The sequence below is a fragment of the Pleuronectes platessa genome, chromosome 6 (assembly GCF_947347685.1).
Source record: "Pleuronectes platessa chromosome 6, fPlePla1.1, whole genome shotgun sequence".
Lineage (NCBI taxonomy): Eukaryota > Metazoa > Chordata > Actinopteri > Pleuronectiformes > Pleuronectidae > Pleuronectes > Pleuronectes platessa.
Window position 1 is genome coordinate 14,768,673 of NC_070631.1, and position 26,373 is coordinate 14,795,045.

Here is a 26,373-nt window from a genome sequence, read left to right on the forward strand (position 1 = left end):
TCAAGTGGGGAATTTGTCTTTTTAATAGAATTTCAATGCTTAATCAAATTATATCGCAAACACATTTGCACTGTACAAGTTATAAAAAGCAAAGAAAACGGCAGAAGTTCAGAAATACTGTGAGAATAGATGGCTGGTACAGTGGAGGGAGTAGAAAGTCTCTCATGTGAGCGGCGATGAACCTCAGTCTTCATCAGACAGCTCCAGGTCCTCCACCACATCCGCGTCTCCCTCTGCCAGCTTTATCAGAGCGGAGGAGGACAGTGGCTGAGGAGCCTCATATTCCTTTTCATCCCCTTCAGCATCATCTGGAATACAGAAAGGAAACACTTGTTCAGCGGCTAGAACATGTATGAAGCCCAGCAGCTACCGGACGTTACATTTTGATAACTCCTATGCATGAAGATTTAACAGTGTCATTGTAGCAGCATGTAGATATTGCTTGATCGCTCAGGAGAGTTGGCAGCAGAGAAGAAGCTGGTATATTATTCATTCATTTGCAGTTTCAAGTTTGGGAGATTTACGGTAATGTTGAAACAAACATATCCTTTAATTCATAAACTAAAAATGAAAACAAAATGAAGAAAAATTATTGTGAATTGTGCTACGTTTGGGGAAGCTGAATGAATCTGACCCCTCTCCCTCACAGCAGTTATTTCAGATCACTGACACATATTTGTAATAGAGCACCAGACTCTCTAAACTGAGTAAATACAGAATATTTGCCCAAAACAATTGTCAAACAATTTATCAAATATTAAAATACCGCTGATTATTTATTGATCAACTCAACGTTATCTCTTGTTTATTCCATTTGACTGATTCTTCAATATTTACAAGTATGTGGATACATGATTATGATCTCATCTAAATCCAAAGTGAGTAAATACACAACAAATGAATAAACAGGGAAAATGATGATGTTCAACATGAAAATTCATGTTAGTGCTACCCGTATTCTTGCACATTGGACACAGATGTCCGACACTTACCCAAGTCTCCTCCCTCCATTCCTTCCTCATCGCTCATGTCATACAAGTCTTCAAGATCCTCATCATCATCTGTCGCACGCCTGCTCTTTTTACCTGAGGAGAGAGACAATGAAAATCATTACACTGCATTGAATTGAGTCGAGTGTTACCTTGTTCAGACATTTCAAAGTTTGCGTTGGTGCGTCGCTGATGTGCGAGGACGTTGGAGACACCTATATGTGGGCCAGGTATCAGAGGCAGCTGGAAGTGTCTATTTCCTCTTGAGATGGAACTGAGAGACGATTATAGAGACGCTGCGACTGCTGCTGCACAAACACCCATGACAGTTTACTACTGGCAATTTCAGACATCTTATGCTCATGGCCTAAATATAGCAAATGGAGATAACAGGCAGGTTCCACAGCTACGATGATGATGACGGGAGAGTCGGTGTGTGTGCTGGAGAGAAGTAGAGAACTTGTCTGATATTGTGTGTGTGTGTGTGTGTGTGTGTGTGTGTGTGGTCTAGCCAAAGGGACAAATGGGGTGCATGAGCTTTGAAGTTGAGGTGTGATGAGAGGCTAAGGGCATGGAGGAGAGAGGAGCAAACCAGAGCTGTTTCCTCTGTCTGCTATACCGTGAACACACACACACACACACACACACAAACAACTTCTATTAAAACACAAGACATCTCCCTTCCTATCTGAATATAATGATGACGAACACGCTCTCGTTCTCTTCCACTCTTTGTTGCTCACAAGGTGCAAAGCAGATATCAGGAGTATGTCAGAAGTTGCCCCCAAATAACCTGGAAGACATATTACTTCTACACACTGACACCACCACCAAAGAAAACACACACGCACACATCAATTTAAATCATCAGTCTCCTGCTCTCGAGCTCCCCCTCTTTCCGAGAGTGTGTGAGACCACAAAGAGCTTTGGTGAGCTGCCCAAAAGCTTTTGGCTCTTCAAGACTGGACGACAAGGTGGTGGGTGTGCCTTTGTGCGCTATCATTGAGATGTGCATGTGTGTGTGCACGTGCTGCGAGGACATGTGGGGGCAGCTGGTTGAGGCCCACGGGGCCAGAGTGAGAGCGAGAGAAGTAGAATGAGCGTGGTTGAGGGGGGGAGAGGAGTGGGAGCGTCAACTCTGGCTGTTCCACTGGACTGGTTTGAATTAGGAACCCCGCCGGGATCCAAGCTTGTACTTCCGGTCGGGGGGGTTCCAGTTCATGTATGTGCACAAGGGGTGGGAGGGTTGATGAACAAGAGGTGTGTGTGTTTTGGGGAGGGGGCTAGAGAAGCCCGCCTGCCGGCAGCTGCCCATCCGTTTGTGGGGACGCTCCCTACAATGAAGTCCAGATGCATCTAAAAAAAACTGCCGCCTACTCCTTTCCTCTGTGACCTTGGGAAGGCTTTTTCAGCTTGGAGTGCGTCCGAGTGTAAAGGCGAGGTTACAGCTGCCTGAGACCTGCGAGGGACCTCGAGTGGACAAGACACAGAGCTGAAAGGTGACAGCTTCTCTTAGCTGAGAAAGAACTCAACTATCTGTTAAGAGATTTTCTCTTGAGTTAGGTTTTGGGATTTAGGTTTCTGTTTTACAAAAATGGCCTCTGTGGATTGTCTGTAATTCAGAGCAAATACTTTGCAGGTCAGATGGTGATCGGTCGTGAGCAGCTGATCCTGATGGTGGACCGTCGATCGTGAAGGCAGCTGATCATGGACAATGATTATAAGAAGACAGCTTGACATTCAATATGCCTACTCACATTTTCTAACAGAACTGGCAATACCTCCTCCATTTCAATTGTAATTGCTGCTCCATTCATCTCTATCAGATATTTTCTTCTGTATAAATACTTGAAACATTGACAAACCACTCCCCCCCACCCAAATAGGGTTTGTTTTGGTAGTTTTTCCTCACTCTTGTTGAGGGTTACGGACAAAGGATGTTGCACCTTGTTAACCCCTATGAGATAAATTGTTATTTGTGAATATGATATTTACAAAAAAAACAATTTATTGAGGTCATCGATTTCTTGAAGCCAAACTTTTGTCCCAGAAACGGACAAAAATCAAACTCCTCTGTCATCACCTCTTAACTTTGCTTTTAGTGAAAAACCAGGCTGTGACAAAACACAGCCCCCTGGAGGCCAAGATGGGATGTACATCATAAACTAGTTTACCAAAAGTAACACAAAAAATGTGCACAACAATATCATGAGTGAGTGAAAAGAGCGACTGAAAATCAGCTTACCTTTAATTTGGAACCGTGCTTCATCTCCATCTGAATCGCTGTCAGACTGGAACAGATCCTTGAACTCTTTCTTGTCCTCTACTTTTTTCTCAGAAATCTTCTTACGTTTGATCTCAGGGAGGTCCAGATCCTCCATCTTTAATACAACACAAAGATGGACAGATTAAAGCACAAGCCTATCAAGATAATGCTGATGAATATCAAATAATTGCTCTGCTCCACTATACAACAACTGTTTCATCATTAATATTATTATTTATTTTATTGGTTGGATAGTTACCCTGTCTTTGCCAGATATTTCTAGCTGGATCTCCTTCTCCCTCAGCTTCTTCCACTGGCTGTAGTACTTGCTGAGAGGAGTCCCTTCCTCCTGGACCTTCTTCTCCCAGGCCGCCTGAAAGAGAAAATGGTTATTAAATTAAATTAAAATCTTTGTATATTTGGATAAAGAATGTATGTACACAGGTTTGGGTGTGAATAAGAGCTTTACATTGTGTTAAATAAGAAGCAGATGAGTGCTTGATAAACATGAAGATCCAGGATGGTAGAATATCTGTTGATGGAGGCCTATTCAGTTTTCACAGGTGGATTCTGAACTTATCTTACTACAAATGATTTTGCACAACAATTGACCAGGAGAAAGAGATCGACACACAGACAGTGATGAGAGTGAGATGTGAAAAACAGACAGATTGAACATGCCTGAAAGGGGGAGAGCAGCCTTTCTCCAGCCTTCCCCTAAAGGTATTTGTGAATGATATTGATTAGGCCAAATCATATTATCCAACCAGCAAATCAAATAGAGTGAACAGACCTTGGTCTCCTGCGCCTCCTGTTATCTTAACACATTTACCACTTGGCTATTAAGTTGGCTGACATGTGTGCTCGAGAAAAAAAAAATGAAATGAAAAAGCTCATTCTGAATTCAGCCTACGCTCACAAAAAACAAAACAATAAAAAAATTCCACTGGAGAAACACCAACAACAGACACCAGTGTGACCTGGATTAATTAGGCTAGCTCTCTGTTTGGTTGACATGTCAGTGGGGGGGTGGGTGGCCAGAGGGGGGCCGTGGCCTTTTACACAGCAGCAGCAGGGCTGTCCCCTCTCTTTCGCCTGCGGTGACACCTCCACCACGATGCCAGGGAGTGGATGCCATGGCGACAGCCTCCGCTGAGCAGAGAGTCGTGGCGACAGGGGCTGGCGCTGCAGCAGTGCCGGTCTGTCTGTCTGTTGTACTTTGTTAACACACACACACACACACACACACACAAACGCACGCACACACACACACAGCTACTCATTAAGGCACAGGCGCCTCTGGTTCAAAGGCCCATAAGAGTTTCCAATAATCACAGGGTTGTTCTAAACCTGTCTTTGAGTTTAGACAGGGAGGTGTTATCAGTCGCTGCCTGTAGGGGTCAGCGGTCAGGACAGACTGCAGCCTCAAACTCATCTGGACCAGAGTCCAACAGAAAAAAGAAACCGTTCTAATCTAATCTTACTTTTCATCAACCAGAGAAAAGTGTCTTTACACTTAAACTCGTACACTCTGCTCTTTTGATGCATCTTGAGATCATTCAGGTAAAACAGCATCTACACATTGTGAGGAAATTATTATATTATCATAATGTTGTTGTCGAAATAACTTTTATTTACCAGAAAATATCAATCGGAATTTCTACCAACTATAACCCTTCTCCAAGGCAAGTGGAGCTGACTGATTGTTGAACATATTTGTGAACACCAAACAAACCCACCACAGCAGCTGGCATCATCTTGTCTACAGCTGGCAAACTGACAACCCACTACTCCTCATTAGATCTGATTTATAAGAGGGATTAATGGACAGACTTCTCAGATTAATTCATTTCAAATGTCATCTTTGTTGATTATCTCTCATGCTTCTATTAGTGCTGAATAGAGCTATGCTCTGTTTACTATTAGTTTTGAGATCTCATCTCGGCATGAAATTAGTGAATCAATATTTTAGAATATTTAATGCAAAACTAAATTGTTCAAACCTGGGACTTGTTGTACATTAGTAAAATGTATTTACAAATTCAAAGTATTTTGACATTCTTAGAGAGAAAAAATGAATGATGGTCACCAGCAGAAGCGTTCATCAAACTGTTTGCTCTGGATATCTGTTAGATTTTATCTGGTTTCCATCTGAACCATCATCAGCTTTTAGAAAGGTTGTGTATTTTGACCAGGTGTTTCCTCTGGTTAGACATGCTGCCGTGGCGAGCTTTGCATTTCACCTCACGAATATCGCAATGAGCAACTATCTATTCTGAATCTGACAAGAGTAACCACAATTGCGACAGGTTTGGACTCATTGCCCTGACTCACTGTGACTTGAACAAGCTGCAGGGAAGACGACATGGCAACGTTAATCTTGCTCCCTTTCTTTATTTTTATTCTCTTCTCCTCGCTCACCCAGATGTGATCGCAGGTACCTGGTTTTTGGCATCATTTGATTGATCAAAGATTGGTAAATCAGATACTTGGTAGTAGAAAGTTAATTTAGTCCGTAACCATAAACTTACAAACCTGTGCGCCCACTACTTATAACACAAATGTTAACAACTATTAATCTGCCTGGAGTGTCATTTAATTAAAAATCTAGAATAAATGTCAGGAAACAGAGGAGACAAACTGACAAGGAAAACAAATGAGTGTAAAAGGAAAAAGAAGCTCTGGAGAGGCCGTGCTAGATTTAGAACAAGGCAGACATCCCCTCTCACACACTCACCACAGCGGTAGCATCGGCCACTCCGAAGGCGGCCTTCTGTCTCCGTCCTGTGATGTGGTTGCTGTTCTCCTGTACCTTCTCCAGTAGCTGGCGCACCGGCTTGCAGTAATTGGCCACTTTGCATTCCTTCAGGAACGCTTTCAGCTGCAGGGACATGGGGGGGTTAGAAGGGACCAGTGTAAAGTCCGCCCATATTGTGTATTCAGGCACAGCAAAGGTGGGTTTGTGGTCGTGTCCCCAAAGGGGAACAGATTCGACCTCGTGAGACGTGAACCGGAACCAGAGTCATCCATTCAGAGAAGGATTAAGCTCAGTGTGATGTTCAGTGTCACCATTTCCTTCTGAGTTTACACAGAGGTGCAATTCTTTAATGCTAGAATGTGTCATGTAAAAGTGTGTGGATATGAGGAAATGAAGTCAATTCAAGTCACCAAACTTATTTCACATGTACATTGCAGGATTCATTTCAAGGTGTGTTACCTGAATGACGGTGGGGAGGGCGAGTTCCGGGAAGCCGATGGTGCTAGCTTGAGTGTGGAAATATTCCAGGATCAGGTCATACAGCTGGTCAATCAGTCCGTCCTAAAGATACAAACAATACTCAGGTTAAAAACAGATGTGTAAAATGTTAATGCATCGTTGGTTTCATTGCTAGTGCGACTTCATTCAGAGGGAAAAGCCTCGTTAAAATGAACAGTGGAGGCATCTTAGCAGAGCCTGTTCCAGACCTCTGTACCTGCCCACATTTACGGCTTGTTAGGCAATGCTAATAAATCTGTGGCGGCGATTTAACTTAAAGCCCTTTTTACCAGCAAGAGAAAAGATTCCAATAGGCAGGATTAATAAGGGGAGGACATCTTCCTACATACATGTAGATACCTACATGTTTGTACAAGTTAATCAAAGTTCATGTACAGAAATAACTTCCTACAACTGAAAAAGGTGCTGGTGAGATGGATTTACAACTTGCTCCAAAACAGGAGAACAGCAAAACAAGATCATTTTCCCTCCAATACAGAAATCAACCAACAGGGTGTCTGAATGAAGAGAGTCAGTCAGATTTTGAGGCAGAGCATGGTCTCGCTGTCACACAGCTTGTCCCTTGAAATCTGTCACCTCTGGCTTACAAAATGAGAGACATCAAAGATTACTTAGCATGCTCCCGTGCCCAGTCAGAAACACTGATCAAAATATTAGGCCAGCCTGTAAATTGTTTTTTAATAAGTGGCCACAAGTGTTACTAATTTATAGAAAAGTATAACTTGGGGCCAACCTGTGCCGTTACGTCCACAAGGGACTGCTTTGGTCTGCCTGATGCAACTGTCCCCATGTGATCAGATAAACTGTTCACATTGCAACTACGCATGCTGCAGATTGTGTGAGGTCACGTTTATACAATTTGACATTGGACTCAAGAAGAGGCAGCAAAGAGAGACTTGGCCGAGCTAAAAATATTTTCGGTAAAAAATTGAAATTTTTGGGAGACAGATGTGAAGGCAGAAAGAAAAGCTTTTTCTTGATTTTTATAGCTGTTGGCATTGTAGTTGTCCTAGCATTTTGCTTTACTTCAGCCTTGTTGTGGATGTAACCATAAAAAAACTCAGGTCAAAGAACCCTAAATGGACCAATGACAGCTTTGCAATCTCCATGTAGCTGCAACAGGAAGTTAACGTCAATTAAAAAATACATATGTATTATTTGCAGAGTCAAAGCACATACTGTTATATATCTATGATTCCACCTTTACTAAAGATAATATAGATAATAGATATTGAGGGGAAAGCAAATGAAAACATCATCATAAGAAAAGCTTAGTTGCCCCTTTGTGAAAACTTTTCTAACGTGTGTGTCATATCTAAGTGTGTTTTGTAATGTCTGCGAGGCAGGGGTTCGTGGCAGCTGCCCAGGTGACTGGAGTGAAAACAGCCCTAGCAGGCGGAGTGCAGGGGATTATCCCAGAAGGCCGGGCTGCAATCCTCTTGGCTGCAGCGCTGAGCGTGGTGACTCCGGGCCAGTTTTAGAGCCCTGACAAGGGGCTTTCAACGCTGCCCTCAATCCCCTCCTGTACACACGCAGACTAACACACAGTGCCAGGGAGTAACATGAAAGTAACGTTAACTAAGACCTGAAGCACTCATCTGATCAGCTGCTCCTCCTTCTCAGCACAACACAGACACACGGAGCAACACAAGCAGGATAATCTATCGCTATGAAAATAAATTGGTCCTCACTGGTGGTGGATCAAAGACAGGAACATTTACCTTGTAGGCTTTCTCCATCAGGTTGATTTTGTTCAGCTTCAGGATGACGGCAAAGTTGATCGGTTTCTTGCTCATTCGTCCGGGCTTCTTGTTAAATTCCACTTGTTGGAAGATCTAAAAAGATAAAGAATAAAACAGCAGCACTGAATTTAGATCCAATGACTAAGAAGTGATGAGCTTTGTTCATACAAGAGAGCAAAGCACATCATTTTCAGAGAACAGAACAGTGAGCAGTACCGGAACACAAAGTAAATACAAAATGCATGGGCAACATGTGACAGAGAAATCGTATATATATATATATATATATATATATATATATATACACTTTTTTGTTCATTCTTGTCCTTTTGTACTCCTTTATTATTCAAGGTCACAACTTTTGAACAGAATTGGAAGCTGTGACCATATTTCCTATATTCAAGGAACAGCAAGCAACTACAGTACAGTATGTAATCAGCAAGTCATTGATATTAGTGTTTCCACTTCATTTGACATTTACATTAGTGTTAGAGAGATGACACATTTCTATTTTGGTATGGACATTCAGTCAAGCCAACGTGTGGGCTTCTCGTCTATACGGTTTAGCTTTCACATCTGCCCACAGCGCACAAGTGAATTTCTGCATTGTATTTGTATATGAAGCTATTTCTGACGCCCTGTATCTCTGTGTATTTGAGTGTGCGCGTGCATATGCATGTGTGTGCGTGTGTGGTCGTTAATGTGCTCAGTGTGTGAAGCAGAGCAACGCTCCTGGTCGGTGCTGTCTGTACAAACATAGGATGTGGTGGCGGTCTGCGGGGGAGCCGGGGGGAAGTGGGAAGGCATGGGCCAACCCTGGTGCATGCACATGCAGACGCACATGCACGCACGCACGCACACAGCTACTGAAGCAGGAAGCTCCAAATCATGCACCCCCCTCGGAGATGCGAGAACACACACAGGCACAGACACAGGAGGAAGGGGCTGCTTCTGCTGCTCTAATTAAAACAGTAGCAGCATACCTCCGCCTGCCTTTAACAAGGGGAACAGTAAAGGAGAAAAAAATACAGGAAATATAATGCGTCACAAATAAACCCAGCTTGCTGTTGGGGATGGGGGGGCTCTGAGTGTATGCGTGGGGAAAAAGAGGTGGGGAGTGGGCCAGAGGCAGAGAGGATGTGGTCTGCACAACATGTTAGGACCTGAGTGGAAACCACAACCGTGCCTTTATCGGGTCGGTCAAACTGCTGCAAACACACAAACGCACCCACACACACGCAGATGACTCCCAGCGGGCCGAGCTAGTTGCTGTCGCTAGCACACGGTTCACCTCCGGCAAGCCACAACACCGCCCCACACATAAATACTTACATACGTTCGCACACAAAAAACACACAGAGACCACACAGTCACGCGTTTAACACCTGACCCGGAGAAGGTTGTCAGTTGGTGACTTGCGATTGGTTTGATAAGAAAGGTGTGTTTCTCTCTCTCTCTCTCTCTCTCTCTCTCTCTCACACACACACCGAGTTGTAACCATCGAGGTGTTTCCTCCCGAGCGCCTTCAGTTGTGGCCGTTGAGACCAAAATGCATTTCATACACCACTGATGTTTTTTCCACAGCAAATGGAACATGTCATCGCCTCCACCTTTTCATTGTTTCCACTTGTGACTGAAAACAAACTGACTGGTGTTTATTCTGCATCATCTTAAGCGGTGTGAGGACTTCAGGTGTAACTGGTGAAATGGAATATGAAGGACTTCAGATTCGACTCCTTGAAACTTTGACCTTCTACATAACTCTTTTGCAGCTGCCCTGATCCTGTAAGACCCTTGTGGAGGTTACTGCAGATGACATGTCTTACCTCCAGGAGGAAAGGCAGCACAGGTACAAATGTTTTGGTGCTGCTGGACAGGAGCGTGAGGGCTCTGCAACAGTGCATCCTCAGAGGGTAATACTTTGATGAGGGCACCAATCTGTTCAGGAGGAGAAAACAGCGGTCAGTGTCTCCCCCTGCTGTTCGGAAAATGTATAGAACGTGATAGGTTCAAACTATACTACTTTCTAGCATTGAAGACATTTGACATCATGGGATATTGTCTTACATGTACAAGTAAAAAAACAGACGTTACAATGGATGTACTCACTTGATGGTTCCAATTATGACCTGGCAGAGTGGATAGATGAGAGGCTGGAGGACATCACTGGGGTACAGGGTGCCGAGCACACGACACCAGAGGTACAGGCAGTGGATAAACTGCCAGTTATACACTGACTGGTATGTTTCCTACAGAACACACACAAGCAGAGTCGTGGTTTAATTACAGATGCATAAAATTAGCACATGCTCCTTTTTGCATTGTGCTATATGTACGAGTACAAACAAGCAAGAATAAAAAAACATCAGGCTGGCATGAGCAGACTAGAAAGTAGCTTTGTGCTCTTTTTAACTGAAGGGGCTGTGTCAATACATATTTATCAAAGAAGAAATAATCGTACAATAAATAAAGGAATCTCACTCTAACCACTTGTCCGATTGATTTCAGACTAGGTGGGTGTGTCGCTGAGGACATGAGGAAGAGTGTTTTTAGGATGAGTGACTTTTCAAAACAAATCTATAAAGATTTCTTGATTTATTCCAAACTGTACTCAACACAACCCTCTCACCAGAGCGCGTGCTCCAACTTGACAGACACTGCTTCAAAATGAGAATAAACCTAGAAAATCAGTTATCATAAAGTAGCAAAACACTCTTCCCCCATGTGTAAATGTGAGAATGTATCAAAGCTTTGAGAGACTCCTCTTCAATCGCACATTCAAAAACCAACCTTTTTCTTCATGGTCATGGCGTTTCGGAGGTGGATGGCCAGCTGTCGAATGTAAATGAAGGCATGCTGGTAGGAAGCCTGTGTGTCCAGGGAGTACATCTCTGTCAGAGTGCGCTGCATGAAGTTGATCATGGGCAGCGCATTGGGAGATGTGAACTTGCAGTTCTGTACGTAGGAAATGTACATTTGCTGCAAAGAGAGAGAACACCACCAGAATCAGAAGAGATCAAAATATCTAAGCCAACACAACTTGGGACTGGTTGTACAGTGACGACAAAATGTGTGTGAAGCCTGAGGATGACCAGTATTATGTATTAATACAATTTGATCCAATCATCTAAGTGACAAATACTTAGATTTGTGCTTAAGCAAAAAACACAAAATATTAGAATATTTCATGCATTGATTAACCATGCTGTGCTGGTATGAAAAGCTAGGGGGCTCGTCTTTTTAATAACTGATCTTCTGAGACTTCTTTCCTGTGAGGCATGGTTCATATCAGCAGATGCTTCTGGTGAATACTAAACACAAAATGTCTTTCTGTAACTTATTAATGTCTTTTTAAAAGACGAACTAAGTAATCTTATTGCACGGACTGGACTCCAATTAGCTGTTGTTCGTGTCTTGAAATAGAGATTCACATACCGTTTCAAACCTTCACAGAGCATTTAAATGATGTCTTCAGCATAGACAAGATCAACACAATGATCAAGTTCTTGCTTAAAATAGATTATTGTAACTTAGAAGATCTGACATTATAAAACCGGTCATACAATATGATAATTCCAAAAGGGGTCATTGTTTTTTTCTTGCCACTATACAGGCTTGATGTGCCTGAAGTGTTTGTAATGACCTTAAACGGAAAAAACATATAAAATACAAATGTGTTGTAGTGTAATTGTAGCATGATCTAATTCCCCCGTTTAAAAATCTATTTAACATCTAGGTTCCCTGTGAACTCCTGAATTCCTGCATTTAGCTCACCTTTAGAATGGGGTTCAGATACATCTCCTGCTTGTGTCTGCAGATTTTGTTGAGGGCCAGGAAAGCGAGAACTCTGTTTGTTTCCTCCCCTGTGCTCCACTGCTTCAGCAGTTGCTAGATACAAACACGTTAAAGAAATTTAAGGAAAAATACAAAAACACGAGGAGAATTTATCCCAATGAGCCCTCCTATGGTGACTTCTGTCCTACCTTAACCAGATGGCGACACTGTTTGGGTAGGCAGAGGTAATAAGGCACGAGCTGGTTGGCGTGACGCAGGACAGCCCTGATGACTGTGGCCTCTGTTAGACAGGATAACAGCTACAGGTGCAGAGGGACACAGCAGAGATGTTAGAGGCAAAATAACAAAGGATGTTTTCAGGACATAAAGGAAGATGAACAATATGAAGGTAAAAGCAAAACAAACCTGAACTACTCCACTGACGTACATCTTGATGTCAATGTGATTCTTCTGCCACTTAGGACTGGATGATGGAAGCACTAGCCTGAGAACAAAACAGAGGAAACCAGAACGAGAGGTGAGCAACCTTTCTAACTGTCAACATGATGCGAGAGCAGCAGGTGAAACATCCACTTCATACCTTTTCTGGTCTTTGTCTGGCTTCAGGTTGAGCATCCTCTGCAGGGCCACATAAATGTCTCTGATACAGAACAGGACCAACGTGTTGAACACTGCAGACCAGATAGAGAAAAGGTTATTCATGTATATTAACAAGGAGTTCAACATTTTGTGTTCTGTCAAGCAAAATGTATTTATCTCATTGTTAATTACACGGCTTTTAATTCAATAATGTGAGATATTAACCAATCCATGATGTGTCATGTTTGAAATCCGTTATCAGAACATTATCAAGTACTTTCATTTTTATATTTCTATATTTTCAAAATATTTCTAACTTTATTCAGCACTAGAATGTTCGTACTGGAGTCAAACAAAAATAATATTTACTACAACGTTATCAGGTTTTCTGAATTATAATTATATTAAATACATCTATACAGCTTTTGACAAGGCCCTGTCCACACATACAGCTTTTTCCGATGCACGTTGGGGTTTCTGCAACATGCACACTCTGATTTAAGTTATTGAAAACTGAGCTTCTGCAAAAATCCATACAGGGTGCAGATTTGAAAAACATTATTTTAAGTGTTGACATGTAGACAGAATAAATAGAGTTTTCGATTTGTAAATGTCATTGTTGTAAGCCTTCCGAAAAAGCATATACTTATGACTCCAGATTGGTCACAATGGCTTAACGGCGGAATGTCCTTATATCGCAGCCTGTTGCATTGAGATGCTTTTGACAGCACATGACAGATTTTTCTGAGAGAAAAGGAGGAAACCCCTTACTTAAATGGATATTTAGTAGATACCCATGTACGTGTGGGCGCAGGTGTGAAAAAACTACAACTAGTTCACATTGAAACATTAAATTATTAAATATGCAATAATATGGCTTTATCACCAGTCGGCAGTCCAAATCCAAGATGGCCGCATGTCTTTTGTCTCTGTCAGGTGTCTGTCAGGTGTCTGTCTTGTTTTATTGTTTTTATTTGGGATTTTTTAGAATTTTTTTAGGATTTTTTAGGATTTTTGTGCTGATGAACGGTCAACTCTCAAAGGTCTGTGGATTATTCATGTTTTTGTCTGCTTTGGAAGGCTGCTCTGCCTCTTATGCTTCGGCCTGTTCCTTCTGATTGTGGATTGAGTTGCTAGCCATAGCCGTGGCCTGTTCTCAGCTTCTTGGAACTGTGAGGTGTGATTGACTTTCTGCCTGTTGCTGCTGTGGTTGGGCTTGAGATTGTTGCTAACAGCAGCATACAGCAGTCTCTTGTACACTGCCTTGGGATCCGCTTCATCCATTGTGCATTGCTTTTAAGGCCTGTGCCACTCACCCTGCTCTGCAGCCTGAGGCCTGTTGCATCCACCCTGCTCTGCAGCCTGAGGCCTGTTCCATCTACCCTGCTCTGCAGCCTGAGGCCTGTTCCATCTACCCTGCTCTGCAGCCTGAGGCCTGTTCCATCTACCCTGCTCTGCAGCCTGAGGCCTGTTCCATCCACCCTGCTCTGCAGCCTGATGCCTGTTCATCCACCCTGCTCTGCAGCCTGAGGCTCGCTTCAGTATCCTGCTCGGATATACCGTTTCTTGCCCCTGGTTTTCTCTTTGGGACTGAACTCTGTGCTGGTACTATGTGTTCTCTTTTCATGGTCCTCATCGCTACTGTGATTCTCTCGGATTCTGGGTTAACCTGCTACCATGGGGAGTGCACATCAGGTATTGTGCTCTCTCCTCCAATCATTCCAAACCCTGAAACCAATAACTTGCTCAGTGAACGAAGTGAACAAGTGCTGACCCATTCTTATTTGGATCCTTTTGTCTTTGCACAATGGTTATGTCTTGTTTGCACCTCTGTCCTGGAATCAAACTTTTTACAGTCTGATAAGTCTCTTGTCATGTTGCATGCTAGATTACACTCCAAAACAGAAACACCTAGCAACCCTGAAATTAGTAGGAAAAGATTTCTGTTGCTTCTTTTACTCTTGATTTCTGGTATCCAGCCAAATCCTGGTCCTGGCATTGCTATTTGTAACACACCTGCTGAATTTAAGGATAGGACCGGGCTAGGTTTAATACATCTGAATATTCGTAGTCTGCCATCAAAGATTGATATGCTGCATATCTGGGCAAAATCAACTGATGCAGATGTCATTGTTCTGTCGGAAACGTGGCTCAGTAAATCTTATTCTAACAAAGCAATCGCCATCAAAGGGTATAATGTATTTAGGGCTGACCGTCCTAGGAAAGGGGGCGGGGTTGCAATTTATTGTAAATCAAAATTTAATGTAAATGTCCTGCAGTCCAAATCAATCAGTAAACAGTTTGAATTCTTAGCCATAAAACTTGATATTTCAAATGGGTTTTCCATCACTGTTGTGGGCTGCTATAGACCCCCATCAGCTACTGCTGAAGCGCTAACTTCTCTGAATCAGCTATTAGCTGAACTGACCTATAATGAAATAATATTAACTGGTGATCTAAATTGGGATTGGCTAAATTCTAACTCTGATGCCTTCAAAGATTCCTGTGTTTCATTGAATCTTACGCAGCTCATTGAAAGCCCCACACACCCAAATTTGAAGTGTCCAGATAAATCATCTTTAATTGACTTGGTCTTGACTAATGTACCGCACAAGTATTCGATGTCAGGTGTTTTTGCAAATGATATTAGTGACCACTGTGTGATTGCTGCAGTCAGAAATGCCAAAGTTCCAAAATCCAAACCTCGTATTTTGATAAAACGTAATATGAGGGCCTTTGTTGAACAGGCGTTCTTCCGTGATTTATATGATTTTAACTGGGATCGTATTGAATTAATTAATGATGTAGAGACTGCATGGCAATTTTTCTCTGAAGGTTTATCTTCCCTGCTTGATAAGCATGCTCCCTTCAGAAGATATAAGGTTAAGGGGAGGGATAATCCCTGGTTCACGCCCGATTTAGCCGATCTACTGCATAATAGAAATCTTGCCTGGGCTAAGGCCAGAAAGACACAGTCTGAGGCAGATAAACTTATATTTAGGCAACTCAGAAATAGTTTTACCTTTCTTTTTAAAAAAGCAAAGTCTAGCTTTTATCTCTCTGCAATAACGAAAAATTTAAACGACCCTAAAAAATTTTGGAAAGTGATCAAATCTATCTCAGCCACTGATAATCATAGCGAACTCCCACCCTGTATTGTTAATGATGCTACCACTGTAACTGACAGGGCAACTATACTTGATTGTTTTAATACCCATTTTTCTGCCTCTGGCTCCTTATTCTCTCTGTCTTCTTCCACGATTGCTATGCCTGCCCTTAATATTGCGTCTTCTGCCCCAGATGTTGGAAACATGTCTCAAGGCCTTATCTCTGCTGGTCAACCTTCCTTTGTTTTTAGGTTGTTTTCAGTGGAAGAGGTCCATAGAGCTCTTTGCTCTCTTGATATCAGTAAATCTGCAGGTCCAGATCACTTGGAACCATATTTCTTAAAGTTAGCAGCTGATTTTATTGCCAAACCGCTCCAATATCTTTTTAACCTCACTATCACCACAAATTGTATTCCTGAAATTTGGAAAGTCGCTTACGTCCTTCCCCTTTTGAAAGGGGGGGACCCTACTTGCTTGAATAATTATCGACCCATCTCCAAGTTGTCCATCCTGTCAAAGGTCCTTGAAGGTCTAGTAAACAATCAGTTGAAAGATTTTCTCCATACTAACAACATTCTCTCCCCATACCAATCCGGCTTTAGGAAACAACACAGCACAACTACAGCCTCACTCAAACTCACTAATGATATAATAGACTGGCTGGATCAAAAGAAAGTGTGCACAGCTCTCTTTGTTGACCTTTCTAAGGCCTTTGACACAGTGGATCATTCCATTCTGAAGCAACGCCTGCTTGATATAGGTTTATCTGAGCAGGCTGTTGGCTGGTTTAATAATTATCTGTCTAATAGAAAACAATGTGTTTGTTTTGAAGGCAGCTCATCCACACTGCTAAATGTCTCTACTGGTGTGCCACAGGGCTCAGTTCTTGGCCCGATTCTGTTTGTTATTTATGTAAATACATTGGGCAGTAACTTCCCAAATTCCAAATTTCATTTTTATGCTGATGACACAGTTATATACTGTTGTGGCACCACTCTTGCCGAAGCCCTTGGCAACTTACAAATTGCTTTTAACCTTGTGGAAAATCAGCTCATTGAACTAAGACTTGTCTTGAATGCCGCCAAAATCAAACTGTTGATATTTTCCAATGGCAGAAAAGCGCCTGTGTCTCCACCCAGCATTTTTTCATTGCAAGGGTATGAAATTGAACTTGTGAACTGTTACAAGTATCTCGGCATTTTAATTGATGATCAACTTTCTTTTAAACCACATGTAGCAAATCTGGTAAAAATATTAAGAGTGAAACTGGGATTCTTCTTCCGTCACAAATCTTGTTTTTCTTTTTTTACCAGAAAAAAGTTGATTGCTACCACTTTCCTCCCTGTACTTGATTACAGTGATCTCTTGTATATGAATGCCCCAGATAACTGTCTGCGCTCTCTAGACACTGTATATCATGGTGCCTTAAGGTTTGTCACTGGTTGTAAAGCCCTCACTCACCGCTGCATCTTATATGCTCGAGTTGAGTGGCCATCTCTGGCAGCACGCCGCCTTATACATTGGCATATTTTTATTTATAAAGCTATCTTGGGTCTGCTCCCCCACTACTTATGTAAGTACATCTTTAAATCCCAGAGCAATTACTGCTTACGTTCAAATGAGCTTTATTTATTAGTTATGCCCAAAGTAAACACTGAATTTGGTAAGCACTGTTTTAAGTTCGCTGCACCTGCTGCTTGGAATGCACTGCAAAAAACTCTTAAGTTAAAGGAGCTCATAAACCTTGAAACTTTGAAGACTCGTGTGAGAGAAATTGGAGCGGCTTCATACCGCACTTGTTCTTGTTTTGGTGGGAATCCGAGCTTTAGTCCTGTTGCCTTATCTTAAGGGAACAGGGAACTTATCTTATTTGATCTGTGTTATGTGATTTTTGTGTGTCTGTGACTGTTGACATTTTTTGTATGCTGCTGTCTTGGCCAGGCTTCCCTTGGAAAAGAGGTCATTGTATCTCAACGGGACCGACCTGGTTAAATAAAGGCAAATAAAAAAAAAAAAAAAAATAAAATTATCAATACATCTAACTAAAATACTGTATAGTATATTATCAGTTTTGTTGGTTGATCTCAATACAAGTGTTGCTCTGTGCAATAAATTAAATCTATTATGTCCTCTAGTTGTTTTGTTAAATTTTAATAACAGTAACGCAGGAACACGCAGTTACCCACTGGCGAGTTGTGTTTGTATATCTACAATTGCATTAAGAATTTTGACATCAATACAACAATAATAACGTCAATAACAACATGCCGTGGCTTTGACACACATATCAGTACTTGAAGGGGAAATGAGCGGTCTTACCTGAGCTGTCTGCCACTTTGTATCGACACGGACCCCCTCCTTCACCCTTTGTCGTAGCTACAGCGGCCTTAAAGGCCTGAGTGACCTCTCTGAAGAGACGAACCGTGGGCTCCTTCTTCATCGCAGCTTTCCACTCTTCAATCATCTTCTCCGTGACTTTGGTGGCCTCCTCTTTCTTAGATTTCTTGGAACCTTTCTGACCCTCCTCGACATCCTCGTCGTCCTCATCAGAGTATGCATCCTACATGCAAAACATGCCAGTATCAACATCTTTGGCCCTATTCAGACCTGGGTTTAACATCAGTCCTGGGAGATCCAATCACAAGTGGAAAGAGCTATGTTCCTCTATTCACATCCAACATTAATATTTATCCTAAATGTGTCTCCTGTGACCTCTTGTGATCGAAATTTTCCCTTTCCTACAATATGTGCAAATAAACACATTTACGTTCCACACGGTCAAATTATGTTGTTATTACCAAGTCTAAGTTTACAGATGAGTCCGATGACAATGAGTGTGTGTTGCTGTATGTATGTGTTTGTATCAGCAACTGTGCGAGAGAGCGACAGCGAGGTAGCAGAGGCAGGATGGACTGAAACAGTATAATAAATGCGCAGCTCTGCTATGTGGACAGATTTTACTCACTATGAATAGAAATAAGAAATCGTAATTTGGTGTTGATATTGTCGCCATAAACAAATTTATCATTTTATCATTTCAATTCTGAGCACTTGTGATTGGATCACCCGGTCTGACCGATGTGAACACACACACACAAGCAGCTGACCTACCTTCAGTGAAGTTGGCAATCTATGGTACTTTTTCTCATCCTCATCCTCAGAGCTGTCCGTGTCGTCGAAGTTGAGAAGAGTTTTGTCGTTCTCTTGCAGGAACTTGTAGAACTCTGGATCTTTGTTCTTTAACCTGGACAGTTGATCCTTGTGCTGAGAGGCCTGACCTTTCTTCTTATCATCACTATAGTGAAAGGAAACACCAACAGATTTCCTTGTCAGTCCCTGGGAGGCTATGCTGTTAGTACCATCACAACAGCGACACGGTGTGAGTCTGACTTACTTCTCTGAAGCTGCAGAGCTCAGATCTTTCTTCTTGTTGATTCCATTCTGTTTGGGGGTCTCTTCTTCATTTTCATCTTCATCTGCAGAGTCAAAGCCTGACAGCAGGAACTCATCCACACTGAGGTCTTCTAGTTTTCTACAAAAAACAACATTCAAATAAGTTAGCCCGCATGTGGGAAGAACTATACGTGATACATGCTCTCCAGTTTCCAATTCAAACGTTTTAAAGTTTAGCCCTTAGCTCTTTAGCTATCTAACCACATATATCCAGTTTACAGACGTGTATTTAACGTTTTCTACTAAGAGTACACTGACTGGCCCCTGGAATAAAGCTAACTACTTCTAAAAGCCCACAGCACTGAGTTAGCTTAAACAGCATGGGTGGCTAAGACACGGTCGTTTATGATGTTAGCTGAGCTAACATGAGTCTATATAACACCAGCAATCAACTAAGGGGACTCAAAACTGTTCCCATCATAAAGAAAACACAATCAGCCGTTAAAACGCGGCTTTAACGTGTTATAGTAAATGAAATGTGAACACACACCTTTTCTGCTTCCCTGCCATGCTGGATTCCTAACGTGACACCGCGAGACTTCAATACCCACAATGCACCAGTGTAAACCGTAGGAATTGGTTTTATGGTTAATGGGCAGTAAGCGTAGGAAAGCTTGTGAAAACGTAGCAAGAGCAACACGTTAGTTCGGCCCATTACAAACAGCTTATGATGCTTTATGTCGATGAATGAAAGCGTTGAATTTACTCCCTCAAAATATGAATAGAGCCAGCCTGATAAATCAAACGTCGGCGAGCACAGCAACCTGGAAGTTTCACTGTCAAAGATGTGCGGGCGAGAACAAGCAGTGTTTTGATGCTGCACGTGAGCTTTAACTGAAATCCTCGGCTGCAGCGGAGAAAAGAAGAGGACATATTTTACTTCTTCATGTGTGAGTCCGTCACGTTGCACAGTTACAAAGCTGGGTAAACGTTCAAACAGGAAGAGAGCGGCGCTGTCACCCCGACACCGACGACGACTGGTGGTGAGTTAAGCTTTTGGTTTTCATTCGTCTGTGACGGCAGAGCTAACGTGAGCTAAGCTAGTTAGCCCATACATACAGTAAAACAAGGAAACTGTGAATTAAATGTTATTTTATTTAATGGTTGAATAGGGGAATGATAAACACACAAAGACTGCTTTCGAAAGTATAAAACAGGGATATACTTTATACATTGTCGAGCGGTGTTCGGTTGGTGGTGGTTTGATTCTGCAGTCGGAGCTAGCCGAAGCAGCAGACGGTTCAGCTTCTAGCCAATCATGTCGCTTCTAATCCAAACCCCGCCTCTCGCTGTAGCGCAAATGTGTTTATCGAACGCACTTCCGGACTCTGGTCAGACAAAAAAAGAGGGGCGCTTAAGGTCGACCCGCGTCGCGTCACATGATAAACAAATATCAGTTGGAAACGGTTGACATTTGCGCCCGTGGAGCCTCCTGTGTTTAACATGGAAACCTCTGACCCCCCACGCAGCTTCTTATTTGAACATCATGAGCAGCGATGCCTCTCTCTCATCCCGTAGCTCCGGCTCCACCTTAACAAACCGATGTCAGCGTTCATGCAGTTTTTTTTTGCATTGACGTCAACATTATACAGCCATACAGCACAAAACAGAGGCTTCCTTCATATGTCGTATGCCTGAGTCAGAATATGGACAGATAGTCAGACACTGGGGCCACTTTGCAAACCAATCTGACTGCGACAGCCGCATATGTATCTGCCATCACCTGGAGGAAGACACTGAATCCAAGGATCATCTCGACACAGCCCCCGGTAAAGAAACACAACCATTCTCTGTGCTGCAGCTGCTGATAGCTGCTGATATCCAGAATAGATGGAGTGGGGGTTGGGGGGGTTCTTCAGATCACACAAGGGGGCTGATGTATGAGGAGAAACATCCCTCACACTGACAAGAGATTACAACCAGATTGTTGCATGTGTATGTTTGCCACTCAGGCGTTGTGTGGATGTCAGCCAAGGTTTTTGAGCCAGAGAGGGGAGAGGAGATTTTAAGAGACAAGCCTGGGATGACCAGGACCAGTGCTTCTCTCTGTTAGTTTTATCTGTGGAAATCGAGTTGTCACGCCTGCCCCCAACCTCCCTGTATCAGTGTCTCAGTTTTGAGCATTGTCTCAGGGTTATTACCTCCGGCATGAGAGCAGGTTGTTCTCTCATAGATGGTTGGTGTGGTTTGTGGTCTATTGTGTTTTGGAAAACGGGAGCCAGAGCTAAACGCCAGACAGCTGTTGTGACATTTGAGACGATGGTCTTCTGAGGGACAGGTGTTCAGTTGAAAGAGTGATTCTGAACAGATGACGACATTATTATGATGCACTGATCCTCAGACATTTGTCTGCTGGACTGGAGAATTTATGTGAAACTTAAACACAATCACAAATTTGTTGTTGTGTCTCAGACTTTGAACTGATCAATATTCCAGTATTTGACTCATAAGGTTGTAGAGGCAGCTTTTTCGCTCCTCTACAAGCGTTTTTTGTTTCTCTATATTGAGTTACTGTAGCATAGATTTTTCTTTGTATTAACAAATGTGTTTAGTGAATTGAAATTGTAAATAAATCACAATTAGAAGCCCAAGATTTGTCTACATCCCACTTCAGGATGTACTCGCTTGAATAAGGATATTCTGATAAATTATCTATTTGTAAGCTCTTCGTCAGTGGAGCTGGGGGTACCTTGCTTGAATTTATTTTGGCATGTGATATTTATTTTATTTCGGTTTCCCTCAGAGCATCCTAAATATTCCTCTGACTGCAACTTCTGAGATGCTGCGTGACGATGGTTATGCAACGTTCTGAAGTGGGTTCTCCATCCAAGAGCAAAGCAGCTGAGTGTATAAAGAAAAAAAAAGCAAACTCAGGCTTCATCCTCCTACCCTGCCTAACAGAGACTGCAGCTGGGATGAGAAGGTGGTGGGAGTTGGCTGCTGATTCTCATGGAATTAGACTTGTTAGTCAGAGGTCGTAGCCAATAATAAATCAAGACAGTTCAATGGATGAGAAGCCTGAGTTGATTGGAGTTTAAGTAAAATTCCTGTTTGACACTCTCTCTGTTGTCATAATTATATTTAATCCGTTTTGACACTGAATCTCAACTAATGAGGCCAGCCATCACTTTGTAATGGTACTGATATTTCCATCATAGCTGTCAAGATGCATGCCATAACAATAACTGTAGGTACAATGTTTGCTCAGGACATCTGTCATAACACCTGCATCCCTACAGATAGAATAAGCTCTTATGACTTTTCTGATGACGGAAGACATCTTTGTAGGACGGTGACGTCAGCATTAAACGGTTTTCTCGGGGTTTCAGTCTGCCAGAGTGTGGCCCAGGCCTGCGACCGCCACATCAGGCACCATGATGGAGGGGGGCATGCAGTTGCTCAACCGCGATGGGCACAGCATCTCACACAACTCTAAGCGCCACTACCACGACTCATTCGTGTCCATGAACAGGATGCGACAGCGTGGCCTGCTGTGTGACATTGTGCTCCATGTCTCCAACAAAGAAATCAAGGCGCACAAAGTGGTGCTGGCCTCCTGCAGCCCCTACTTCCACGCTATGTTTACCAGTAAGTTAAGCCCATCTTGTCCAGCTTGTCTATATATTCCTCCAAACATCCCCTGTCTCCACTTCACTTTGTGCTCTCATCTCTGAATGCCCATGAAGCCCATCATGTTCATGCGTCCGACATTAAACTGCACATACAATTGCATTGTTGCTCATAGTTTGATGACAGCACAATTTGTGTGTGCAGTGAGTGCACCTCATCCTCCCAGCATCACCGTTTCCTTCCCCTTCATCCTGTCTGTGGCACAGGTGGTCTAATGAGGTGTGTGTTTGTCTCAGATTTCCTCCCGATTCTAGACCTTTGTTAGGGAACAATGAGTCTCCAGAGCTGCCTCTCATCTGACCCGCTCACTTACTGTCCCATTTTCACAGAGACCGTTGATCTTTTACTATCAGCTAAACGGCAATGGCAGCTCTCCTGTAGATAATGTGTTTGTGATTTCTTCAAACTACCAGGAGATGGAACATGAAACCTTAAATGACTGATTAAATGGACATCAAAAAATTAACTGTGCTGATATTTGGCAGCTGCCCGGTATACATTAGGAGCTGCTGTGTGTCAGTATGATTGAACGGGGAGGCAATTATATCAGTCAGCTTTTACGGCATATAACTCTAGGAGAATGGTAACCACTTTCATTGTGTGAGATGCAGATGAGATGTCAGAGAGTCGGCAGACCCACGTGACCCTTCATGACATCGACTCTCAGGCTTTGGAGCAGCTAGTCCAGTATGCCTACACAGCTGAGATTGTGGTCGGGGAAGGAAATGTGCAGGTAAGGCTGATGATTTTCTGATTTATAGAACAAATTGTTGAATCAGACTTTGGCTTTGACCCCCCCCTATCTACCATAAGGTGCAATCAGACTCATGATGTATTTCCACCTGTAATCGCCAGACGTTGCTCCCAGCAGCAAGCCTGCTGCAGCTCATCGGGGTGCGGGACGCCTGCTGTAAATTCCTCCTCAGCCAGCTGGACCCCTCTAACTGCCTGGGCATCCGAGGCTTTGCTGACACACACTCCTGCAGTGACCTGCTCAAGTCAGCACACAAGTATGTCCTGCAGCACTTTGTGGAGGTGTCCAAGACAGAAGAGTTCATGCTGCTGCCACTGAAACAGGTTAGCATGATACTTTTAATGTGTCCTACTGTGTCTTCTACAAGATAGTACTTTATAGAAAACATAGGTGGCATATTCAGGATGGGAAATAAACAGTTGTTTGTAAATAAACAGTCGTTGGTAAAGCTGTCTAATGGAAATTGCTTTTTGGGTTTGTTATACCTCTTTTACACAAAAATTAGCAGAGTCATTGGACCTGGGAGTGAATGAAGATTGTTTCTATTCTCATTGCAGACAAAAGCCAGATGTTTATGGTGAACATGGTAGACAAAACATTCTGGTTACGGCCTCGTCTGAGTTTATTTCGTGACAAACGGAACGAAAAGAAAACATGGAGTAATGCTGAGAAGCATTTTATAACCTTGTCTATTGGCACAGTTGTTTCCAAATCATTTTTTTTTCAACTCACAGACTCGCCTGAGAGAAATGCCCATCAGCATGCTGTGTTTTTAACACTCATTAAGAAACATCAGCTAGCTGCATCAATCACTGTTTCTTGTTGCTGCCACCAATTCAATCTCAAAGGTGTTGGTGCAAAAAAATGTTCGTAAACTACTGCAGTTCTGTTAACTTATTTACATAATATGTAATTATAACCAATGTGGGGTCTTCAACTATTTTTCATGTCTGTGACACATTCTCCAGATATAGACGTTGCATGTCAAGTGAAAGGTTTCAGTTATGTAACGCCCATGCAGGCTAACAGAACATCTGTTGAAACACGCTGCTTCATAGGTTTCCTGTTTTTTTGTTTAGCAGCAACTGATCTATCCCCTCACAGTAAATCACCAATAGTTCATATGTGTAGCTAAATAGCTAAAAGCATGCAGCAAATATGAATGTTATCCTAAATTCCCTGCATAATTAACATTAGTGAAGTGGGAATTCATGTATTGAGTGAAGCATAGTGATGGACTGAATGTGTGCATTTGAAAAAGCATAACATAGTAATTCCACAATGCCATTTTCTATGGCTAACAATTAGCTAAGTTGAACCAAAAGTGATACGACAACACAACATGATCTCCTCGTGAATATTGTTTTGTCAGCCAACCTAATAGATTGTGTCTAAAGACATCCTCCACACTTTTTGTTCTCTTTTTGGAAGGGAGTGATAACCTCGAGTCACGGCTGCATGCTACTTTTAAATTACTCCAGAAAGTTTACATGCAATCACAAGTTTTAATTGGCCAGTAAGCCCAGTGGATGTTAATCATTGTAGATTTGTTATACCCAGGAAAATTGTGGGCTAAAAATTACAGAACCATGACAATACTTCTTCTTTTGTGCCATTTTTTTTATTATAGACTTCTTATAGCAATTAACAAAAAGTAATTACAACAATATTGTGATACAGATATCCCTCGAGGAATGCAACTAATTTCATGACAAGTGTATCTCGGTAGAGTTGGATAAAGAGCGTAATATTCTGTCCTGATTGGCACCGTAAGTTTGAAAGTGTAGTTTCAAATTCTTTCACAGACGTTATCCAAGTCTCGAAGCCTCTCTTCATCCACCCTGAACACAATTCTCTATCCAAACTAAAGGTTCCCTGAACCGAGTGTAACCCCCGCTGATCCAGCTGCGGGGGTACATCTATTTAATATGCTGCGGTTGTCATGGAGACAAGCCGAGCCAAGTCCCAGCCAATGTTGCCCATGTCAGACTGTCCTCTGTTGCAACTCATGGGGGACTTGGTGGTGTGAAGTAGGTCTGTTGCTTTGTTCTTGTGCCAGTATGTACGTCTATTCACACACAAGGCTGAATTTGTTTAGCTGTGATGTTGGATGAAACCAACTAAAGTCCTTTAAACAGATTGTCCCTCATCTCAGAAAAAACTACATTCAGCATTAAAAAGTGCAGGGTTGTGCCCCCCGGTAACCCTCATAAATAACTCTCCTGATCTGGCAAATGAACTTGGCCAAATTATCTCTTATTCCTGAGCTTGGCTCAGCAGCAACAAAGCTGTGGTTCCTTTCCTGGATGTGGTAATTAGGTAAAACAAGTGACATTATCACAGCGTCTGTGCTGTTAATAAGAGTAACAGTGTTGCTTACCTCTCTAAGGTGTAAGTAAGGGTTTTCTACCCCCAACTAACTTTAGATCAAGTCAAGCTAGTTCAGTAAGACCCATCAAGTGGAGCAGTTGTGGCCAAACGGTTGCTTAATGGATTCCCAAAACTATCAGAATAAACTGCTTAAGTGGCGTTGAGCAAGGCACAGAAAACCAGCTACTCCCTAGAGTGGCCCAGCTGCCAGTAGATCAGACAGTGGCCGATTTTTAGTGAGTGTGTAGTGAGCCAGAGAATTCCTAAAATAAGAAGGCATTGTTTTCCGAGAAACTGCCCCGGTTAAATAAAGGTTAAAGAAACAAAAAGGCACAGGCTGCTAAAAGGTAAACAAAGTGGTAGCCCCACCACCCAAAACCAACACACAGGACGGGGACCTGCTGCCACTGT

General features: G+C 42.6%; 2 protein-coding genes across 8 annotated transcripts in view; one reads left to right on the top strand and one right to left on the bottom strand.

The window, feature by feature from the left end:
• noc2l (NOC2-like nucleolar associated transcriptional repressor) lies at nucleotides 1–19,814 on the bottom strand. The gene is made up of 18 exons (XM_053423892.1): nucleotides 19,699–19,814; nucleotides 19,150–19,287; nucleotides 18,867–19,050; nucleotides 18,075–18,315; nucleotides 12,650–12,740; nucleotides 12,475–12,553; nucleotides 12,258–12,368; nucleotides 12,049–12,162; nucleotides 11,065–11,253; nucleotides 10,384–10,523; nucleotides 10,101–10,212; nucleotides 8,254–8,367; nucleotides 6,473–6,574; nucleotides 5,993–6,136; nucleotides 3,515–3,628; nucleotides 3,235–3,370; nucleotides 993–1,085; nucleotides 1–308 (listed from the first exon to the last, which is right to left on the bottom strand). The coding sequence occupies exons 1-18, from the start codon at nucleotides 19,716–19,718 to the stop codon at nucleotides 184–186; spliced, it is 2,247 nt and encodes a 748-aa protein (XP_053279867.1). The 5' UTR covers nucleotides 19,719–19,814; the 3' UTR covers nucleotides 1–183.
• klhl17 (kelch-like family member 17) overlaps nucleotides 19,797–26,373 on the top strand; it is a 15,315-nt gene continuing 8,738 nt past the window's right edge. Inside the window, exons 1-5 of one of the 7 annotated variants that reach the window (XM_053423894.1) lie at nucleotides 20,837–20,977; nucleotides 21,952–22,021; nucleotides 22,538–22,796; nucleotides 23,444–23,571; nucleotides 23,694–23,915. In XM_053423894.1, the coding sequence (XP_053279869.1) occupies nucleotides 22,001–22,021; nucleotides 22,538–22,796; nucleotides 23,444–23,571; nucleotides 23,694–23,915 (630 nt within the window). In that variant the 5' untranslated portion in view covers nucleotides 20,837–20,977; nucleotides 21,952–22,000. The other 6 variants (XM_053423897.1, XM_053423900.1, XM_053423895.1 and 3 more) reach the window with 6 other exon arrangements.